Genomic DNA, 24,370 nt, shown 5'->3' on the forward strand with positions numbered 1-24,370 from the left:
AAAGTTCTTGGAGGAAGTGATAAATGTGTCTTTTATTTTTGCTTAAAAACCAAAGGCACTTTTTGGCCCACCCAATATATATATTTCTTCTGTTGACTTTTTGTCTGTCTCCCATACTAGATTATAAGCTCTAAAATGATAGGGATTTTAATCTGTGGGTTCCTGCCCCTTAGAACACTGTCTAGAACATAGATTATATTATATAGTCAGTTAGTGAGGGCCTGGGTCTTGAGCACAGCTCTAACTTTAAGGCATTTGCTCTTCACTATATAACTTCCCCATGACTTATATTATTCAACTATATGATTTTGGTGAAATTCTGATCTCTTATATGTAAAGCCACTGAATATTTACTACTAAAGATAATAGTATTAACATTTAAGAACCTTCCAAACTGCTATGAATAAAATAACTCTTTAATTTCTAAGTCAACAATACCTTAACACTGAAGTAAATTAAGGAATATATTAGGTTATAGTGACTTTTCCCTCTATTCTACACTTGGCAGTTATACCTGGTAAATCATATCGATTCTAGAATCACACATATCAAATGTCACCAACCCCATGACCATTCCTGATTTTGTGAAAGCTAGTTAATATCACTTTTTTTCCCTCAAAAATTGTTTTTCCCAATTGAAATGATTTTAGCTCATCATTTTATATGTGTCTCCCCTGATAGATATGATTCATGTTGAACACAGATTCTAGTGTAGTTTCTCAATAAATGTCCAATGACTGGATGACTGGAAGAGTGAAGCTGGAGTTGGAGACTATTGAAAACATGCTTCGAACTAGCTTTCCAGCATTATCACTATGTGTTTTTGACCTGGATTCCTTTGGTTGCATATGACAGAAGGCAAATTCAAAGTGGTTTTATCCAAAAGATAATTGTAGATCATATAGATGAAAAATTCCAGAGATTTTTTAAAAATCCAAAGTACAGGCACTTAATAGATCCAAATGGTAAAATATTCTCTGCTATGCAATTGGAGACACATGATTCAAGAATGCTCTGGCACAAATATGGTGTTTAAAGGCACTGATCAAAAGGAAGCTATTTGGGTAGAGCCCTGGGGCTCTGATATGTATTGAGAGATAGAGTGAAGGAGGAAGATCCAGCCAAAGGAGACTGAGAAGGAGTGGTCCATAAAGTAGCAGGAGACCAGACAATTGTTGAAGCAGAAGCAGAAATTGTCATCATCTTGAATCCAGCCCCTACTTTAGAGCTTTTGACCCTTCACTCTCACAGGTGGCACATGACCTGACAGGAACCTAATACACAGCCCCACAGAGTAAACCAATCAGTAGCACTGAGACCTTAACTAAGAAGAGTATGGGGAACGTATACTGCATGGCAGTACAGTTACAGTTCATGCCTGAACCTGAGGTAGGGTCAGTCTCAGACAACGCACATGAACTAAGAATGAAGAAAGAAGATCTCACGTGGTTTCTTTTTTCATATCCTCTATTTCATCTCTCAATATTTAAACCTCACCCACATGTCAAAACCCACATCAACTGTTCTATCATAAAAACATACTCAGTTCCTTTAGCTGAAGTATTCTCCCCTTCCACTTAAGTCTCAGAACAATATACCAGTATTTCTCATGGAATATAACACTTTCAACCACAAATTATAGTAAATATGTTTTCTTTTCTGCCCTCCAGTAAGTATATAGAGGATAAAGACTTCTTTGGCTCTCCCACATAACCTAATTGAATGAATACCTCATAAATTATTGAATTAAAGATAAATTGAGCATCAATCTCTATTTGAAGTGCTTTGTCTCATTTTTCCCATTAATGTTGATAGTTTGGAAAATGAAAAATGTTAGTAACTCTGACATAAGCACAATAAAATACCTAACCCGTAAATGTGCTTTCTTCCTGAAAAATGGAACTTTTTGTGCCATCAGCAAAATAAATGCAATGATATCAAAAAAGTATTGTATAGGAGATAAGAAATCTTCACTAGCTTATATTATTTATTTGACATCTGGGCATCCTAATGCCAGTGTGGTGATGCACGTGGTGATATCAATCAGTATTCACTTTTATAAATGATAATGTACATTAACGTAACTGTATTTCCCTCTCAATCGTTTCAAGTTATGGTCAGCATGGATAGTTGATATATTTGGCACCTTTAACAACTAGGATTATGTACTTTCAGACTTGATAAGTTTTGATAAGGATAAGTATTACATAAAAATATTTTAATCAAATACTATTTTATTTTAAAATAATGATAGAAAAATATTTGTAATCACACATGCAATCGCTGATTTTAGAAAAGAGATCATTAAAAACAATTCTCAGTGGTTTAATGATTAGCAATAGATGTGATTTTATAAAACTGTAATAAATCCAGGCATGTGTATTGATTTAATATCTGAGAGTTATCCCTTCTATTTTCTCATGATTACGTGCATTTTTCTTCAGAATCTGAATCAAAGATAATTAGAGAGCAGATGATAATTTATTAATAACATACAAATGGGGATCAGGGCAGAGTAGTGCCAGAAAGACTAGGGGCATAGCAACAACTAATTGCCCACTGTGGGAAATAAATCGTCCTAGGAAACTGAACCCAAGAGGGTTACTGGCTCAATTGCTCAACATTATTGAACATCCCACCTGCGACTTCTCACAGATCAAACATGTAAACATCACTGCAACTCTCTGGAAGTTATATTGAGGCAAACATTTGGAAGCAAAAACTCTACTTATGGTACTGGAAGCAAGTTAATGTCATTGTTTTGCAAAGAAGAAAATTATTTTAGCAAAGAATCTGGAGACTTTCAGATTTTAAGTACTGTGAAACACAAGAGCTGAATACACTTTTTATTTGAAGCTCCATTTGCCTGAAGCTCCATTTCTTTTAGAATGTGATCCCCACCTGAAAGAGAGAGCATGCTGGCATTCCAGTAGACCCTGGGCTCTGGCAGGAAACTCTGCTAGTTTCTGGGAACCTTACCATGTCTCTCAGAGCCCACAATAGCACAGGCTTTCATAGGAGCCTGATAGCCAGCTCTACAGAGAAAATCAATAGCACTGCCCTATGCCAAAAGGTGGACCATCTATTCAACAAAAAATCAGTCAATTTCCTGGGGCATGTCTAGGAATGTAATTATTGCTGAGAAATGAAGCAAGTGAACAATAAAATGTTCCAAATGATTTTAAACGCCAGGTAAAAGCCACATTTTTCAAGACCTGTGCTCTTTTTTTTAAACTTGCGTGAACCTGGAAAGAAATAAATGTCTCTAATGGATTAGCAACTCGGACTCAAACAGCTGAACTCTTTATTATACCATGTGGAAGTATTGACTTGAGATATGTCTGATGGCTGTGATAGCTATAGTGCTACAAAACATACTATATCCCAATTATCTTGCTTACCAAATTCTTTTACTATCTCTCACCCATTGCTTCTTTCTTCTTTCTTACTGCCCTGACTTTCTAATCTCACAGAAAAATGACATACTTTTCTGTATCAGATCTTTGGCACACATTTGCTGTCAATAGTCTACAGGCATTATCCACTCTCTTGAGCCATCAGTATTGCTGGTAATGATGTTAGTGAGTTTTAATTATTATTTTATGTTTAATTATATGTTTTTAATTGTTATTTATAAAGACTTATCATCCTGTTCTTGTGGTCTGGCACTGGTTTGCTTATCTCCTTGACGGTCATGAGTTCTCTTGATTCAGGGTCAATTGAAAGGCAAGACAGATGCTTGGGGGCTTATTGTAGGTGCTTTTGTTTTTGTTTTTGCTTCCTCTCCACGCTACCACTTTCATCCTGAGTAGCAAAATATCATCAAGTTGGCAAGTTGAGACCTCTTTGTGGTGATTAGTAGAGGAAAGCTTCTTTGTTTCTTAGGTTTTCTTAGGCCCTTCTTAGACCAATGGCATAACTCCTCTTCAGGGTCCCTCCAGACAGAATATTCCATAGGATTCAAATATTCTCATGTATCTCACAAACACTGCTTCTCCACCTCCAAGAGCCCTCCATGCTTCTGATATTGAGAAATCCTAGTGCTGCTTTCACATTCCTATGCCTATTTCATTTGATTTTCCTGAAGCAAATTTAATAGACATTGGTTTGAACTGATTCTATTCATTGATGATGTACACATTTGCCAACATTTAAAAAAAACTCTACCAGGCTTCCCTGGTGGCGCAGTGGTTGAGAGTCCGCCTGCCGATGCAGGGGACACGGGTTTGTGCCCCGGTCATGGAAGATCCCACATGCCGTGGAGCAGCTGGGCCCGTGAGCCATGGCCACTGAGCCTGCGCGTCCAGAGCCTGTGCTCTGCAACGGGAGAGGCCACAACAGTGAGAGGCCCATGTACCAAAAAAAAAAAAAAAAAAGTAAGAATATAAGATTAAGTGAAATATTTTCTATGTTAATATTAATTTTTCCTAGATATACTGGAATTTACCACCAATCCTCACTGATGAAGTTGTTTGTGAGATCTCCATATGTGCCAGCAACACAGTGCTACATTTTAAGGATACTAAGTTCAGCATAAGTATTTAATCAGTAGATACTAAATTTGTAGAATTATTCTGATTTTCTTTATTTGCTACAAGTAAAATTATCAGGAAAATGTCAATCTATAGGTCCAATCCTCCTCAAAAAGCTTTAAGATGAAATTTAGCTACCCAAATGACTAACTTCTATCTCATCATGCCAAAGATGATGTAAAATCTGTTATCATCAAATCAGCATGAATTCAATATTTACATGATAAGTGATATTGAGCATTGTTTATATACACAGTTTCATGAGACAAATATGATGAATCAGAATTCTATATTAGCATGACTTCGTATGTTTTCTAATACATAAGGACCTCTTGATTTATTTTGATGTTGATATCTGACTCTCTCTGACCTCCTGTTATTCTAGCTGTTTCAAATGTACTTATGATGCTCTTCTAAATTCACCTCTTCTCTAGTCATTTGGAATGTAAAGGGATAGGACAAACTGGGCCTTTCCTGGAGTCCTAAAGATTTGTAATTAATCATTCCAAACCTGTGCTAGTGAGTACTGTCGCTCACCAGCTCCAAAAGGGAAATAGCTATTTTGAATTCCAAGCTGATGTCTATTTTACCACCCAGTATCTTTCTACCCAAGCCCTGAGGCTTCTAAATCTTCATGCAGGAAATGGAAATAGGAAGTCCTTCTGTACATCTCAAATATCTGGTTGGAGCCAGTGCAGTTTGGCCTATTGGTTCTTATCATTTCCCCAAAGCCAGGGTGACTGGATCCTGCTCTTGCATCTCCAACACTTTGAAACCTCCCTCGCTCTAAAAGGACTCTTAAATAACCTAGCTTGGAAGTCTACTGGGGGTCATCTCAGTACAATATGTCCTAAAGTGAAACTCACTATCAATCCTGCGTCTATCTTTCCACACATTGCATTTTGTCTCCTTAGACCTCAAATATTCAACTTGCTGAACTATTTCAGCTATATCCTAAAATATCTCCAGAGATTAGATTAATGGCCATTTCCTTAGATGAACATCCTGATTTTTTGAGTTTATCAAGACCTCTTGCTGTCTGCCTTTCTTATACATTTCAGTTGATTTTTTGCATTGAATATTACATAGTTGGCACGGTTACAGTTATTGTCCTAATTTCTTACTAGCTGCTATTTCATTTATGTATGCATATTTAAATTTTATGATAAAAATTATGTAGAACATTCAAGACAAAATGTAGAAAAAAAATTAGTCATAAATATCTACCAGAGGTAATCAATATTAATATTTTGCCATATATATTTAAAATATTTTATATATATATTTGAGTTCAACTAATATAGTTTTGTTTTCTGTTTTTCTTTGATTAACATTATAATGCAAAAATTTCCTCCGTAATTGGAAATATTTTAAAGCAAAAATTTATTGCTTCTTTGATATCTAACATTTCCCATATGCTTTTCCTTTTGTTTTGTTCATTTGTTTTCTTTTATTGTGTTGGTTTAGGGGAAGGGGGTTGTTATTTTTTATCTCTAATGTTCTTACAACACATTTGTATAATTCAAAGTAAGGGTCAATGAATATGAATATTTTAAAGGCTGTTGATACATATTGACAAATGGCCCTCCTAAATCATAGTACCAATTACTATTCCCCCCAACAGTGAATGAAATTGCCTGGTGGTTCACAAACTAGTCAATCTCTGCTAATTTAATAGGAAATAAATAGTTCTGTGTTTTTACTTGAATTTCTTTATATTTTTGAGATTTAATAGGATCATTAATATATTTGCAATGAGTATATAGTCATTAGCTATTTTATTACCTATTTTGTAAATTAGGTGTACATGCTCTTTACCCATTTATGCTAGTGGAATCTTAGCTTTTCATATAGTGAAAATATATCATTAGAAGTAGCAAGATTTTTTTGCTTTTCAATAATATTTATTTTACATGGGATACAAAAAATGTTAATTTTATGGGGTTGGAGCTCTAATCTGATATTTTCTATAGACTTACATAAGTATCAGCACTGTTTATCACCTCTCCTGATACTGTTATAGGTCTCTACATGTAGCATATACTAAATAAGTGTCTATGTAGGAATTCTTTTATCTATACTGCCTCTGGGCTATCAAAGCTATTCTTCTAGCTAATGCCAGGATCATATTAGTTTAAGTATTATAATTTAACCATATTTTTCAATGTTTGTTCTGGCAAATTCACATTGGGAAATCACATATGGTCACAATTATAAATATTTGACATAAGTACTTTTGCGTGTATATATACACACACACATATACATGTATACACCATTGCATGCATATAAAGCAATTTTAACCATAATTAACCACTGTTATATTATATATTGAATATGTACATAATGTATTAAAATAGTTAACATTTATCACCCTTGTATTTAATTTTAAACACAACTACCATAATATATGATTTTGGTACTCCTGACCAATACTAATAGAAAACAAAATGTATTTACATGGAATTTGAATAGTTTGATATGAAAATGAACCTTTAGCTTTCTTTTAAATCATTCTCATAATTAATTCAATTCTCATAATTTGCTTATCATAAAATATACACATTCCTTCTGTTTTAATAATTTCAGTGTACTTCCCCAGTTACTTTAATTTTTTGTGAGTTATGTAATTAAATTAAAACATTAGTCCTGGTTTCTCTACCTTATAAGTTTAATGCTGATAGATGTGATTCAACTTTGGAAAAATATTTAACAGCCACAATGGAGGGAGCTAAATAAATCAGAACTTAAATATTTGGCTTATTTCTTTGAATAATCTCTTCCCTTTTTTTGACCCACTCATATTTTTAATTAATATTACACTTTCATTAAGACAAAGGAATGTGTGAAACAAATGTTACTATCAGAACTGTGTGTAAATATTCTATTTTTTTTTAAGCTGGCAAAATTAGCATCACTTTTTTTGCAACTTTATTTTCTCCTGCTTTTTCCTTTGTACTCCTCTCAAAATAAATTAAAACCTAAAATAGATAACAATAGATAAGCACAATCAAGTTAGTCGTATGCTCCTCTTGAAGAAGTATTGCAGATAGACTGATTCAGTTGTGAAATGACTGGGAAGGAGAAGTTCAGAGGAAGGAGCTTGTAGTCACTTTCGGCTTCTAGAAATGGAGGAAACTGATGTTTGCTCGGTGGAGGTGTCATTACTGCAGGAGAAACACATAATTCAGTATTTTGTATATTAACACTATTATTGTGCCAGAACAGAACAAAGATAGTGGTTGACTGCAAAAATGAATCTATGTAATTTCCCTTTATTGAACTAGTAAAGGTGATCCCTTCTGTGGAAATAAACAAAAAGACATCCAAATTAAAGCAAGCAAAGGCTATTTATTAAGAGCTTGCTATAGCAAGGGAATCAGCCACCATCACCTGAATTTGGCAGAGACCCAAAGGCAGGCAGAGGAATGTAAAAGCTTTATAATGAAAAAAAGGAAGGCTTCAGGTATGCCCTGATTGGAGGTTATTGGCCTGGGGTAGTTGGAGGTGAGCTAACCAGAAGTGGGGCATCCTATGTGATTGATTAGGCTTCCCCTAGTTGGTCCTAAGTTGGAAGTACAGACAAAAATTAGGGAAACTGGCGTTTATTGATAAAGTTCTGACCATTTGAGACAATTACTACAGAGACTGTAGTTTGCCTTCCTGGACTGGTTGCTGCAGACTTGGAGTCAGAGTTCTATTTTTCTATTTGGTCTGATCATTGCCCATTTGTATATTCATACTCTCACTTTATACATTTCAGTAAATAGTAGTGCAAGGCTTTTTTTTTAATAGATCTTTATTGGAGTATAATTACTTCACAATACTGTGTTAGTTTCTGGTGCACAGCAAAGCAAATCAGCCATATGCATACATGTGTCCCCATATTCCCTCCCTCTTGAGCCTCCCTCCCATCCTCTCTATCCCACCACTCCAGGTCACTGCAAAGCACCGAGCTGATCTCCCTGTGCTATGCTGCTGCTTCCCACCAGCCAACTATTTTACATTTGGTAGTGTATATATGTCGATACTACTCTCACTTCGGCCCAGCTTCGCCCTCCCACCCCATGTCCTCAAGTCCATTTCCTATGTCTACCGCTTTATTCCTGCCCTGCAACTAGGATCATTAGTACCAATTTTTTTTTTGTAGATTCCATATATATGCATTAGCATGTGATATTTGTTTTTCTCTTTCTGACTTACTTCACTCTGTATGACAAAATCTAGGTCCATCCACCTCACTACAAATAACTCAATTTCATTTCTTTTTATGGCTAATATTCCATTGTATATATGTGCCACATCTTCTTTATCCATTCATCTGTCGATGGACGTTTAGGTGGGTTCCATGTCCTGGCTATTGTAAATAGTGCTGCAATGAACATTTTGGTACATGACTCTTTTTGAATTCTGGTTTTCTCAGGGTATATGCCCAGTAGTGGGATGGCTGGGTCATATGGTAGCTCTATTTTTAGTTTTTTAAGGAACCTTCATTCTGTTTCCCGGAGTGGTTGTATCAATTTACATTCCCACCAACAGGGCAGGAGGGTTCCCTTTTCACCACACCCTCTCCAGCACTTATTGTTTGTAGATTTTTTGATAATGGCCATTCTGACCAGCATGAGCTGATACCTCATTTTAGTTTTGATTTGCATTTTTCTAATAATTAGTGATGTTGAGCATCTTTTCATGTGCCTCTTGGCCATCTGTATGTCTTCCTTGGTGAAATGTCTATTTAGGTCTTCCACCCATTTTTTAACTGGATTGTTCGTTTTTTTGATATTGAGCTCCATGAGGCAGAAAAGCCTCGAGAAAACTGAGCTTTGCTTTCACATAACTTTAAGTCTGTGGTCTAGTAGCTCAGAAGGGCAAAATGAGGACACTGAATAAAGAATAGTTTTACTGTGTTGTTATTTTATTTGAGATATTATGACTCCTAAAGAATCCAAGTAGCTAGTATTAAAATATAGAAGTACAAAAATCTGTCATTAATCATAGAACTTGCAACTGAAAGAAACCTGTAAAGTTAAATGTTATATGGGGGAAAAAATTGTGATTTAAAAAGATAGAGGATAGGATGAAATTTACAGTTACTTAACAAACCAATCTTCCTTTGTAGATAATGTAAATTAACACTGTAAACAAATTGCAGGAGAATTATTTAAAGTACTTACCAAGAGAACAAATTGTTTTAAAGCACCTTCTGGCACTTTAGAAGTTTTTATTAACATGCAGACCATGAATATGCTAACTACAAACCTTTTCCTTTGTATTCATTAAGTAAACTCCCCTAAGACTATTATAAGACACATCATTCAATACAAGTGTTTATTGAGTACCTATAGGATCAGTTGTTGTCAACATGGACAAAATCAACTAACAGCTTTTGAAAAATAATAATGCTTGTGTCCCACAGGCAAGGTGTTCTAATTTTATTGTTCTGGGCTGAGGCCTGGGCATTGTGGGTTTTTTTGTTCTTTTTCCAAAACTCCCCAGTTGACTCTAGTCTGTAGCCAGGTTTAGAATCATTATATAATGTGAGTAGAAAGCATTTTTTATATATAATTTCTTATTCTTAAAACATAGCACATCAATTCTTAGTAAATGTTTGCAGATAATGAGAATGATTGTGTTTACTGTAGCAAAAACGCTTATAAAAGGTGGTTAGTATTTGGTGAAATTAATTTTGCGTTCCCAAATATATACTGGCATAAGTAAACTGAATCTAACATGTTCAATAACGTTTGCTAGTTGTATCAGTCCTTTTACCTGTGGCATTCATGAAAGAAGAGCTTGTTTTATAATGATCTCTCTGGCCCATTAGAATGATTAAAAGAAGTACGGTGAATCATCATTAAAGTATAGCTTGGGAAATAAACCAACTGAAGAGTAGTCTAAGATAACTTGCCACAAGTTTTCTTTCTGCTTTTGAAGCCAAATCTGGCCTCTGTACCCCAACACAGAATTAAAACTCAGAGAAAGAGTTTTGGGTGAAGTAGAAAAGAATAGCTTTATTGCTTTGCCAGGCAAAGGGGGCCACAGCAGGCTAATGCCCTCAAAACTGTGTGTCCTGACCTGGAGTGGGTAGTGAGGAGTTTTACTACTACCTAATGGTTCCAAGAGGGTGTGGTCAGCTGGTGGACATTCTTTTGATTGGTTGGTGGTGAGGTAAGTGGGAGCTGTGGGAGCTAGCATCATCATCCTTCAGGTTCCAACTGGTCTGGGAGCTACATGCCTGTGGGCAGCATACAGTTAACTTCTCCCACCTGGCGGGGGCTTCAGTATCTGCAAAACAGCTCAAAGATATTGTTATATATATCCCTTGAGGGGGAACCAGGACTTTGCTCCAAGGCTGCACTACTGTTTCTTGACTGTTCCTCACTTGTCTCCGCATACCCTCCCCTTCCCTAATTAGCATCTATCAATATCTGAACCTGCCCATTGGAACTCAGGGAAGGCCATGGAGGCTGAATAAAGCCTGTTTCATATAATGAAGAAATGGGGAACACAGAAAGGCTTTTGTGCCCAGGAGCCCCACAGGGTCCTGGTCAGTATCACTTTCATGTAGTTTGATATTCCTAGATCTTAATAGTTGTCTTCAGAGTAAGTTGAAGTGAATTTGTTTGTTTGTGTATTTTTGTGACTTTGTCCTTAAGAAAAAAGGATGACTGCACATAGAACACTTAGATTTGTAGAATTTGGGGGTTAGTTTTTATTTTAGAAATCTGTGAATATGTATGATTTATTTAGTTTACCTCAGTCACTTATATGATCTAATCTCTATTTTATACATGCATTTGAATAATGTAGTAGAATTTGGATCATTGAGTATTTTTACAGCACACACGTTTTAATACTTTAAAACAAAATGTGGTATATTTTGCTACAATAAGGGCTAGACTCAGATAAAGGCAATTTAGTTGTATGTAATTTATTGTTAATAAATTTATCAGACTTTTTAAAGCTGGTAACTAGCTATTAGTGAAGGAAGAAAGAAGTGTTCATAACAGGGTTCCCCATGCAAATGTATTTAAATTTTCAACAGAGGGAAGGGGGAGCTGAGCATGGGGGAGAGGTAGAAATGAAAGGAACTGGAAGACATGGAAGAAGAAATTGTGCTTCCAGTACACTACAGTGCAGTAACTGGTGCCCACATCTTACCTCCACAACTTGTTATGAGTGCCACCTTGCGAAAGCGGTTCCCTGTCTCCGAGTCCCAGGATTCTTACTTTTAGGATGAATATTACAATAGGACTATTCAGGCTTGAAACAGGTAACAAAAGGGGAAAGCAAGTGTGTTAGAAAGGCAAAGTCCTGTTGTGTGTTTCTCCTTTACTTTCACACTGCTACGACAATCACAAGACTTCTGATACTAGATGTCTGGGGTTATATTTTCCACACAAAGCAATTCCCTGTGAAATCACGTGGGTGTCCTGTAATTCGGTCTGACACTAAATAGAGTTAGCACAGACCCTATAGGTTAAGGGCTCAGTCCCAGACTGTCCCTTACTTCAGATGCAAGTCACAACTAATAGGTCCCCAGGTTACCCACAGCTTCTCTTTGACTTGGCTACAGATCAAAGGTTCCCATGATCCCCCTCCTTGGATTTGATTATTTGCTAAAACAGCTCACAGAACTCTGGGAAACACCTACTTACAACTACCAGTTGATTACATAATAAAAGATTTGATAAAGGATACAGATAGACAGACAGATGGAGGACCAGGTCTATATGGGTCCCAAGTACAGGAGCTTGTATCCTATGGAGTTGAGGTGTGCCACCCTTCCAGTACATGGATGTATTTTAGGGATTTTTATGGAGGCTTCATCATGTAGGCATAACGAATCATTAACTCCATTTCCAGCCCTTCTCCCCTCTCTGGAGAATGAGAGGTAAGGCTGAAAATTCCAAGTTTCTAATCATGACTTGGACTTTCTGGCAACCAACCCACCAAGGGTCACCTAATTAGAACAAAAGACACTCCTATCACACAGGAAATTGCAAGAGATTTTGGAGATTTGTGTCAGGATCCAGAGTCAAAGACCAAATATTGAACAAGAGCTGCTCCTAGTTCTTCTGTAACTTAGGAAATTACAAGCATTTTAGGAGCTCCACGTCAGGAACTGTAAGCTAGAACAAAAGATTCTCATAGTACCCCTATTTAACAAGGATTTTAGGAGTTCTGTGTCAGGAGCTGGGAGCAGAGACCAATATATATATATTTCTTATTATTTCACATCAAGATATGAGTATGCCAGGATTGGAACTTGATTAGGTAAGACTAAGATCCATTGATATTTCAAAACTCACCTACCAGGGACTAGTGCTCAGATAGGACAGTTTTTGATAAGTGGTCCTGGAGGGTAATAGGGAGACAGCTATAATCATTGGTGAAGGGTAAGAAGCTCTTTATAGGAAGGAAACAGACAACTGGAAAAGATTTTAAAACTACTGTGTATAACTATATCCTATTCCAATTTGCCTAGACTACGACTTGGGAATAGTGATTGGATTGCACATATAAATTTATGCATGTCTTGTAGATGGGGATTCCCCTCAGAGTTACTCAAAAACACACGAAAACAAAAACAAAAATGAAAACAAACCTCTTTCCAGCCATTTTACATTACCTCCTCTTGGAGGGTGGAATAATTTTGTGCCTTTTTGTCAGAAGTATGGGGACTGAGGCATATCTCCTTCCTAGTTTTTGCAAAAGATATTTTCAGTTTTAGCCTAGCTTCATCAGGAAATCAGTAATAAATCTAAGAAGAATAAGAATAAAGACACAGATGCAAAAGGTATCGCATTATGAGATATTTTAACAAATGTATAAAACAACACTGTCACTGCTAATTACCACTGAACAATAACCTAAGCTTCTTTTGTTGTAAATATTTGTTACATGTTTAAATTATTTTTAGCATGTTAAAACTGATACAGTGTAAATGACAGTATATTGTGATCAGCAACATAATTGGAATTATTTGAATTTTTTGTTTTTCTTAAAATTACAAAGTGAAATAACCACAAAAAATTTTGAAATCAGGGAAATTAAAATTGTCTCATAAAAATGCAAATTCATGAAACACTCCAACACAGTAGCTCTTAAAGATTTTATATACTTTTTGCATTCATTTTGTTTCTCTGCACACTAATTTTTACCTAAAGTTTAAAAAATTTAATATTATACCATATTAATTTCGTTGCATCATAGACTCCACAAATAGATTTTATTTACTGCAAAATATTTGTTGGTCATTGGTTCCTTTAAAATCTGTAGCCAGCCTCGTGCATATTATCTACACCTCACTTTTTGCCATAAGTCCATGCTATTATAATAATACCAGTTACAAAAAACTTTTTAGGGGGCTTCCCTGGTGGCACAGTGGTTGAGAGTCTGCCTGCTAATGCAGGGGACACAGGTTCGAGCCCTGGTCTGGGAAGATCCCACATGCCATGGAGCAACTAGGCCCGTGAGCCACAACTACTGAGCCTGCGTGTCTGGAGCCTGTGCTCCACAACAAGAGAGGCCGCGATAGTGAGAGGCCCGCACACCACGATGAAGAGTGGCCCCCACTCGCTGCAACTAGAGAAAGCCCTCACACAGAAACGAAGACCCAACACAGCAAAAATTAATTAATTAATTAATAACCTCCTACCCCAACATCTTCAGGAAAAAAAAAAAAAAAACTTTTTCAGTGCAGACTGTGAGCCCAGGACAGTGCAGAAAGCTTTACATTTATAATCAAACTCATTCTTCAAAGCAATCCTATGTAATATAGTTTCTACTATTTATCTCATTTACATCAATAACAAGTTTACCAAAAGCTATGCATTTAGTAGTAGATACATCCAGGACTGCTCTTAATTTGACTACCATGATCTTAACTGTTTTGCTACCCAGTGGTGTCAAAAGGTAAGGACATTTTTATCACTCTTAATAAGTTTTGGAGGATTGTTTTCTAAAGTACCAGTGGTACTTTTCACTGTGACCTTTGAGGGCACAAACTACAGTCTTTTCTCCAGCACTAAGTACCACCAATTTTGTTGTTGTCATTGTTTTATTTAAAATGGGTAAATTATGCAACCTTTTCATTTTCTTCTTTTTTTTAACCAGTAAACTGAAAATACTTTCTATTTAATTAAAATACTTCTTTTTCAGAATTACTCTTTCTACTCCTCTCATTTATCTTTTGGGATCTTACTGTTTTTCTTATCCACTTGTATGATCTCTGTTTAAGAATTTAAGTCATCATTTATCCACAGCCTGTAGTCTTACTTCTCTGATCTAGTATCTTTGAGAATTTCTCCCCTAGAGTTATAATCACCTTTCTTGGGTAGAAGGGAGGTTATCTTACTTACATTGACACACTTGGTACATATATTGATCAATTCTGTGTAAGACCTGGCTAAAGTAATTTCATTTGAATCTTCTTTGGATCTGGGAAGATTCCGTTATCACATTTTAATCTTCGGAAGGACAAATCAAAATATCTCTTAAAACAAAGGTCTACAGTTTTGATATTAAGCCCAGAAGGGCTAACCTAATTTAAACTTTGATAATAACAATCTTGTTATAGCTGCATGCAGTCACTTACAGGCTTCCAGGTGCTAAAATCTTATGGGAATGCAGATGGACTTTGTTGAACCATAGCTCACATAAATTAGGTTGGCTGCTATTTCTAGCACATTTTGGTTTCTATTTCTAAATTATCTCTGAGACTTGTAAGCATTTTCAACCTGTACTTTGAGTATTTATTGATTAAGGAAAGAACATGTTCTTTATACCATCTGGTGTCTAAGTGTTATTGTGACAGCATCCTTGGAGTTAATTTAAAAAGAGTAATTTGGGGGATTACTATTCCACTTCAGACATTCACAGAAAAGGAGCTTCAGTTTTAATTTTCTCAATGACGTATTAATGAACAGTATGCTCTGATCACTAAACCCCAAGAAAATGTATTTTGTGGAAATGATTTTTTTAACTTACATTGGCCATCTGTATTTATATGAATTGGTCTGAAGGTAATTAGATATTTAGTTATGTTATAAATGGAAATACTTAGTATGGTAATATTATATGGATCATGAAAAAATAAATTTCTCTGAAATAGTGAGAATCTATTCTATCACTTTGATTATGGTATTACTAAGAATAATAGCTACCGCTTTTCTTCCAGGCACATCAGTGCCAGACACTGATCTAAGTGAATACATATATTCTCTCACTTTATTTTCACAAAACCTATGAGATAGAATCCATTATTATCCCTATTTTATGGCTGTCAACTGAAACACAAAGAAGTTAACTAAGTTACCCAGGGTATTTATTTATGCCATCTTAAAACAAGTCAAAGAAAGCATCAGTACCAAATCTAAAGCAATGACTCAGAAAAAGTAGGAGTGTTTGATTTTATAAGATTTCAGATTTTTTGACTAAACTTTTTAAAAACTATAAATTTGAAATCTAATGATAGATAAGGTGAGTTAAATTCTTCAGGACTAAAATTTGTAGATTTGGTGTTATAGTGAATTGTATGTATGTGTGTATGTGCGTGTATATGTACTAATTTGTAGGACAAAAGCCTTATTATATTTTTTCAAATAAAAAGGACTGAATAAAATGTTATTATTTTTGGAATCATTAGTGTATTTTTTGAGTCTTAGAACACTGATCAAGCATTAAGCAAATCCTTATAGGTAATGGCCAATCACAGTGCAGTTCTTGCTTTCCTATGCACAATTCTACATGCGTTTATAAGCTGTGCACACTCAACTAGAAGGATGTTTGTACTTTATTAGGAAATGACATCATCTTTTCTTAACTGCTGAAAAACAGTTGTATACATTTGTCAACAATCTATTATCATTTATTTATTATTTACTGAGTTGGAACTGTGCTATTCAAAATTAACACATCTATGCAAACTTTCCATATTAATAGCTATCAGTAAATTGAGATAATTGTGCCATTAGGCAATACCAATTACAGTGAAACTACTTATGTGTCATTAATTATGTTTAAACTGTGATGGAAAAAAAAGGTCAAGGAATCATCCTCATCTCACAAAACTAATAGTCTAAAAAAAGAGGAGGGCAAACTTTCTTTAAAGTGCCAGATAGTAAATGTTTTAGGCTTTTCAGGCTACACATTCTCTGTTACAACTACCTAAGTCTGCCGCAACAGCACAAAAGACTCCATAAACAATAAATAACGAGTGTGACCATGTTCCAATAACACTGTACTTACAAAAATAAGTGGGATGCTAGATTTGGCCAATGGGCCATAGTTTACCAACCCCAAATCTGAGTGCTGATACAAACAGAAGCAGTAGAAAAGTTAACATATCTAAGATATTAGTAATTAAGGCATTAATGAAATAAATGTAATTATAAGGAAATATATCAAGATTTGCCAAAGGTTTTTACAGATGCTTTATCTACTCTTATAAGTATTTTAACAATTTGATATACTGTAACTTTGACTTTCAATATCTCTACAGTGAAAATAATTATTTGGCATAGTCTTTAAAATACAAATAGTCTATCTGGAAATAAATGTCACAGTTGCCATTTTAGTGACAGCCAAATTCTCAGATACTTAGTAGTGGAAAAATTAAAGCATTGTCAATACTCCAAAGAAAATATATGGAACATTGCCTATCTTTCCTTGAAAAAGATCCATTGGAATTTAATTTGGAAATACTTGTCTACCTTCGTTAGCATTCCCAAATATATTGGATGTTTATATTGTATTTTCTTCTCCTTATTTGATATAAAATACTAGGTACATTTTTAGTAATTAAAGTTCAAAATAGACAGAGTTTAGATAAAAGTCTTGGCCTGCTGGTGTGTGGTACTGTTACTGAGCTCATCCCACAGTTCTCCTGAAACCACTCTAAGTGCAGTTTATAAACTATACTGGAAAGTGAATGCATTGAAGCACTAAATAATTTCTATGTTATATTCTGCCATTAGTTTATTTGGTTTCTAGCAATAAAGTACATTATATTAAACAATTTACTTTGTATTTTCTGGAGTTTTTACTATGAATATGTGGAAAATTTAAAAGAATATTGAATCTTGCAGTATCCAGAAAAGTGCATGTATTATATATAGGTTGTTTTTTTAAAAATATAACAATAGCTCTGCAAATATATTATGGAGATGCATTTTTAAAATCGGAAAATTTAAAGTTAAATTGGCAGCTTTCCACAAATGATTGGAGAAGTCATGTAAACATAACATTTTCTATAGTCTGTGATAAATGATGCACTGCTATAAGAAATCAGTGGGTCAAATGAGCAAGGCATTATTCTCCATCCTAAATTTTTAAGCTCTATGCAAAACATTTATTTACAGTGCTATTTAGAACGTCTTCTGAGTAAAATTTTGCAGGAATTTCTGAGGAAATATTCAAATGCTTACATTTTTATTTGTATGTCTGTTTTAATTGGATAATCAAATACATTGGCTCATTACATTTCCTACCAAATAAGCTTTTTAAGTAAAATAAAAATAACTATTTAATACAGCTCTGTATTTCTTAAACCCATAAAATACTTCTTAATTTGAAAAGCATTGTGGGAAAATTAATTGTATGCATTTAGGAATTTTTGCTTTTGAAAAGCAAAGCAGACACCTGTCTAAATTCGTAGTGTCTTTATAGCTATACTGAGGGAGTGGGATCTCTTCCTTATCTTGGGCTCTCTTGTTTGCTTTTCAGTTGCTGCGATTGTGGCTGTGGAAGGGCTTCTTCCCTGTGCGCTGTTGCCCATCCAAGCCTAATATGGTTAGTGTTCCCCTCCTGCTTTCACTCCTATGTGCTGTCCCACCTATATGTATTATCGTCAGCATTCCTTTTTTTTTTTCATTTGTGTACATTTTAATAGTTAGTATTCAAGTTACACTTTAACAGAAGAGTAGACTGAAACTGAGTCCCAAAAAAGAATCTTAAGTGATTTCACAATGGATACTTTCAAATAAAATATGCATATAGCATATCACCCCTAAGTCATGCATTCATACTTCTCTTCCAAGGCTTTTACTGTGGTCCTGATTTAAAGCAGGAAGTTGTAAGATTGTAACATCTGTTTTACATTTAACATGTCACTGTTCTGTTGTTCCATCAAGAGTGAAACCATATCATACGTGGAAGTAGAATGCCACTTCTGTCAAAGTGAAGTCACCTTTTCTGTCTCCCAGACCCATGGAATGACCATAACCTAAGTAGGATCTTCTGTTTTCATAATCATTGTGGATATATGTGGCATTGGAGAACAGGACTACAGTTAATTTTAAATGGTTTACTTAATAGTTTTAAGCTTGAATTACTTCAGATATTAGAAGTGATATTCCTAAGTTGATACCAATTAAGTAAAAAATATGCACATTTTTGGGATCAGTGTCCAAATGGGATAGTCTTAATTATTTACAAATGCAAATCCTAAATATATCTGGGTTATAGCTATGAAACTATAGGCTAGAACATAAGACCAAAGAACACTCTTCACAGATTTAGAGGAACTCTCCTACACAGTAGTGAGCTACCTTGTAAAAAAATGAAATATTCCAGATAATTTCTGTCTAGATTAAGGAGTCTAAATCCCTCTACTACTATATTGAGCTGTTATTTGTAGTCAAAATTTGCCAAGAAAAGAGATGAAATGCATTTTAGAGAATTATAGGGCTGCCTTGGGTCATTTAAAATTGTTACTTATGTTCTCTAGGTGTAAATTAATTTTTGTTGATTCAAAAAACTGTGGTGTGAATGAGAGTGCATGCATGCCTAGATGTGAGAAGTGGTGGAATTGATACCAATGATCTGAGAACAAGAGAGCATAAACAAACACAGATTAATAAGATTTGTTGATCTTTTTACTCAATCTTTTGAAATTTTTATATTTGAAAAATTTTTTAAGTTAATATGAAAGTACAGATTTGTTCCGAATTATTTAACTTAGGAAATTCTTTTATGAGCCTAGGGCTTCAGTGACAGACTAAAAACAAAAACAAAACAGCCCTGAGACCTGGCAAAGGCTGAAGTATAATATAAATGGCTTGAAACTGTGACTTTATTTTTTTACTGCTCCATAGAAAAACTTAAAAATGGTCACTGAATTGCTCGTTCTACTTGACTCTCAAATTTGGTTATTATAAGAGATAAATCACTGAAGCAGAATAAGCAGAATTTACATCTTGAAAGAAAAGAAAAATGACATCCAGACATACCTTGAACTAAACCTCAAAGATATGGGTGTATGAACATTTATAAAGCCGTGACTTAGAAAGTATTGATGAAAACTAACTTTAGCTGGATCTAAATTGCTTGATTTTTTTAAAAAAATGGTATCTCTTTCTACTGTGTAGTTGACTTCAGGGAGTTTATGAAGTGAAGAAATAAAAGAAAAGAGGAAAAGAGGGAAGGTGGAACATTTTCTTCACAAATCATACACCAGGAAACCTAAGAAAACAATTTTTCTTCTAACATCTTTCTTCAAATAATGTCAGCAATTATTCAATGAGTGTGTTTGTGTGTGTGCATGTGTATTTGTGTGTGTGTGTATACACAATAAACAAATTATTGAGCCACAAATGTGCTTAGGTACCCAATAAAATGTTAATAATTTGTGTGCAAAGATTTATGGAAAAGCCAGAATTTTTTTAATGCATTCTTAGTAAAACAAAACAAAATAAAGCAAAAGAAACAAACTTTAATTGAGCTTACATAAATTAGACAGCAAAAAGTTGTTCAAAATTATTAGTTGGAAAGAATGGAAGCTAAATATATTTTTATTGCTCTGCTTTCTCAACTTCCATTTTACAATTTCTAGTCACTATGAGGTTTCAGTTAAAGATACTATTTGCTTAGATTAAAGCATTGGGGAGGAAAAAAAAAAAACTTAGGTAGTGGAAATTAAGGGCTGAGAATTTTCCTACTATAATCAGTAAAATACTAAGAAATCTTGACCTAAAATCTTGTCACCTAATTTTGTATGTATAATCATATCAGCATTTGTCAATTACCACATAAATAATTTCCAAGGAACATTCTATGATCATTTGTGAACAGACATATTTAAAATTACAGAGCAGAGGTTAGATAGACATTTTGAGATTTTGGAATATCATAGTTTTTCATTTCTTGAAAGACCACTCATGAATATGTGTGATTGGTTTTGACCTTAATATAATGCAACACATATACATTAAAATTGCCCATTGTAAATATACTGGCTTTTAGAAGTACCTTAATATACCTTGTGGAAATCTCAGGGTCCGAAAAATATAATTTCAAAACCATTGATCTAGATCCTTTGTTCTGCAATTCAACTACATTAAATCTTCTGCAGGGCTATGGAGTTCTGAGTTTTACTCTCAAAGTTCCTGCCAGGAAACCATACTCCATTATTTTTCAAATGCCTGGTGTGCTATTTATAAGATGAAATTGGTAATTACATGTTGTTATTTTTGATCTCAAATTATTTTTCATCACTCTAGTTGCCTACTTTGTTGTGAAATCTTTACACATATGCATAATGTTAATTTTAAAAATACTCTTCCTGCTTTGATGGAAATCTACCCAGTGATGGAAGATATTTCTGTAATATGTCTTAATGAAACCCAGATGCCTAGATTTTAGGCACCCTATCCCCAAGAAGGCCTACATTTTTAGCAGGGGGTATTTTTTTTATCTGTGATCTTTGACTTCATACCATCACAGCTGGCTTGAGACTCTAGTCATTTTTTCATTCCTCCCACCCTCACCCCATCCATTTTTATAAGCATCCAGTGTTGAATTGATTGTCTTCAATGTAAATAAGATATAAATACGTGCAATTTCTAAAATGACATTACTATTTACCCCTTGATATTCATTTTTGTTTGTGCTTACAGGAACCAATATATATTTATAACATAATGTTTGTTATAAGTTCTTCTGAAATTTCCCATAGTCCCAAAGTAGCTTTTCCTTGCATTTCTTAAATTCAAACATATGTTAGATTATTCCTTCATTCATCAGTTGTCAAGCTTTCCAGTGTTTTTATATCCCTTACTACTTCTTCTGAGGGATTCATGTGGCAAGTAAAGTGGAGTTCACTATTCTGAAAATAGAGATATTAAATTCTTATTTTGTTCATTTACCTACTCTGTGATTTTTAGAAAATCAACCTCATTTTGTTAGAAATTATTATTATTTATTTTAAATACTATTTAAAATTGGAAGCACAAGGGAAAAACTCTAACTTCTCTCATAATTCAGAGAATAAAACAAAACATATTTCTCTGAACAAAATGATTGTGGATTACATTGAAACATTAATTATTACCTTAATTTTTCAACGAACTAACTGAAAGTTAATTCATTAACTGAAAGTTTCTTGAAATTTGAAGTAAGCAAAGTTTTATTTTTACATACTTAACAGATTATTTCACTCAGCTTCAACAGATTTCTGTCGGGGAGGTATGTGGAAGTGTTATTCCATTTTATAGAGTTAGGAAAAAGACATAGAGAATAAAATCATCCTTATAATTCTAGACCGCCATTTAAAGTGCTGTTGGCAGGCAGATATGAGGCTTGCCCACAATATAGAGAGATAATATATTAAATTCCAACTGAGGGCTTGCTATGAACTGCTCCCAAATCCTTTTTTGTAATACCTGTGGAACCTCAGACCATAGGAGATATTAAGTGGGACTACTCTAATTGAGAAATCCAATGGTCACATCCATTAACTATTTTAAAAATTAATAGGAAATTACCTATTCTCACATTAGAATAAAATTTGTTGAAAACAGGGAGACACAATACTTACATGTCATACTTTATGAAATGTGTTTTTATATCAAAATTCTAAGGTAATTAAATTTTAACTCAATAATGAAGAGTCTATAATTCATCTTTGAGCTTTCTGAAGTATTTCAAATTATTCAAGTCTTTCTCTTGTTGCTAATTCTAAAAGGATTTGAAGAGGTTATTAATGAAAAACTTTACAAATTCATATGTACTACATTATTTTGGAAGTATTATTTCTAAGGGTTTTTTTCTTTGTCTTTTATAATATAGAAATTAAAAATGATATATAAGGCATAAAATAAGAAATAAGCTAACTTCTCACATTGCCATTAATCATAGGGTGGTTAGTATCCTTGGAAGAATGTGAGATGGGAACACAGCAAGCTGTGCCCTCATTTTGTGTGGTATAATCATCACTCCATTCCCCTATCCAAGGAAGGCATGTTTTCAAAAACATGTACATTTTCTTTGAGAAGTATGTCTGAGAATTTTCAGTAAATAATAATAAATCAGTTGCATTTTTTGTGTAACTTACATCTCTCTGTAAGAAACTCAAAATCCAGTACCCTAGTATACAAATGCTAGCAAGACAGCCTATATATACAATGTCCCATTTTTCTGCATTTGCACTCACATTCTTATTGAAGAATGTGGTCCTGTAAAATAAAACAATCTATTTTCAGTATTTATTAGATATTTTAATAAGTTAATCTTCATATGCTTCTTTATTTTATGGGGGCTGAGTTAACTGAGGTTTTATTCAAACTACTTTAGAGTTGTAGAGACTTTTGAAGTGAAAAGGTCAAACTATTTCCCAAAAAAACTGTAACTTATTTTTTTCAAGATTCCAGCATAAAATTCTTAAACACAACATTATGCAGTGGTTGAGGTCGTTACGTCAGAACAAGAGAGTGTGCATATATGGAGAAATGTGTTTTTAAAAGAAGCTACAATACAAGGAACTTTTCTTTTCCATAAGCAACACATATTGACTCTAATGTTTGCTCCAGCGTTGCCTTTTGAATATTTTTGCTTTAAAGTATGGTAAAGCATCTCTTAATCCATCTGGATAATAGATGAACAGTTATAGGCATGTCCATTTCTGAGCCAGGCACTGCATATGCTCACTCTTTCAAAGACATCAAAATGTAAAACCATTCCTTCTTTCACCATTACCCCCTCCCCACCTTTTTTAGAATTAAGGGGAAAGATGGGTTTATTCAGTGTTTATTTCCATAGGCTAAACAATGGAAAAATCAGATTTTGTGGAGGTTATTGTGGAGTCAGGATCTACAATCTCCTTTTGCTCTTTCATTCACTCTTCTTTTCTCATTGCCCATAATGGTGTCATTTAGTAAAGTTCTGATTCTGTGCTTCACCTGGTACTCTGGAGGGCTTGACATTCATACCACTAATTTATTATCAAATCTTTAATTTACATCCAAGAACTACATTACTCATTGGCACATCCATCCATTCATAAAGATTACTGTTTACTATTTCATGTCTTACAGAAATTTCAAATATTCAAATTTAGATGTTGTGGCTTGGGCCAAGTTTTTAAGATCTGCATTAATATTATCAAGGCTGTGTTATTAAAATCCTTAGGATAGAAATGGGGGGAAATAGATTGATTTCTAAATTACCCATGGAGTCACTTATATAGGAAGCATCACTCTCGTACCTTTTAATAAACATTCATTTATGAAGATGAATTATGCTTTACACTTAATATGATTTCTCATGCCCACCTCTACTACTAAAATATAAAATAACATTGTTTTCTAGAAGAAAATAAGTATAAATGGCTAGAAGATGATTCCTCTGCTTGCACTACAGTTGTTTTTAGTAAAATGATATCAAAGTTGATTAAAATTGTGACTGAAGCAAAATGAAGAAACTGTTTCTTTTCCGTTTGAAAAAAAAATCGGTTCTAGAAGATAGGAGTTGTAATTGATGTACAGAATGGCATATTTATTGACTCTAGTGTATGCTGAGTTAAAATGTTGCATCTGGACAAGGTACAGAAGATGATACTG

General features: G+C 34.2%; 1 protein-coding gene across 4 annotated transcripts in view; it reads left to right on the top strand.

Annotated features, from left to right (window-relative positions):
* EPHA5 (EPH receptor A5) overlaps positions 1-24,370 on the top strand; it is a 325,672-nt gene that overhangs the window by 252,540 nt on the left and 48,762 nt on the right. For 2 of the 4 annotated variants that reach the window (XM_065877349.1, XM_065877350.1), the window contains exon 9: positions 18,261-18,326. The exons of the other annotated variants lie outside the window; for them this stretch is intronic. In XM_065877349.1, the coding sequence (XP_065733421.1) occupies positions 18,261-18,326 (66 nt within the window). The remainder of the gene's footprint in view (positions 1-18,260; positions 18,327-24,370) is intronic. 4 annotated transcript variants of the gene reach the window in all.

Source organism: Phocoena phocoena, chromosome 5 (genome assembly GCF_963924675.1).
Source record: "Phocoena phocoena chromosome 5, mPhoPho1.1, whole genome shotgun sequence".
Classification (NCBI taxonomy): domain Eukaryota; kingdom Metazoa; phylum Chordata; class Mammalia; order Artiodactyla; family Phocoenidae; genus Phocoena; species Phocoena phocoena.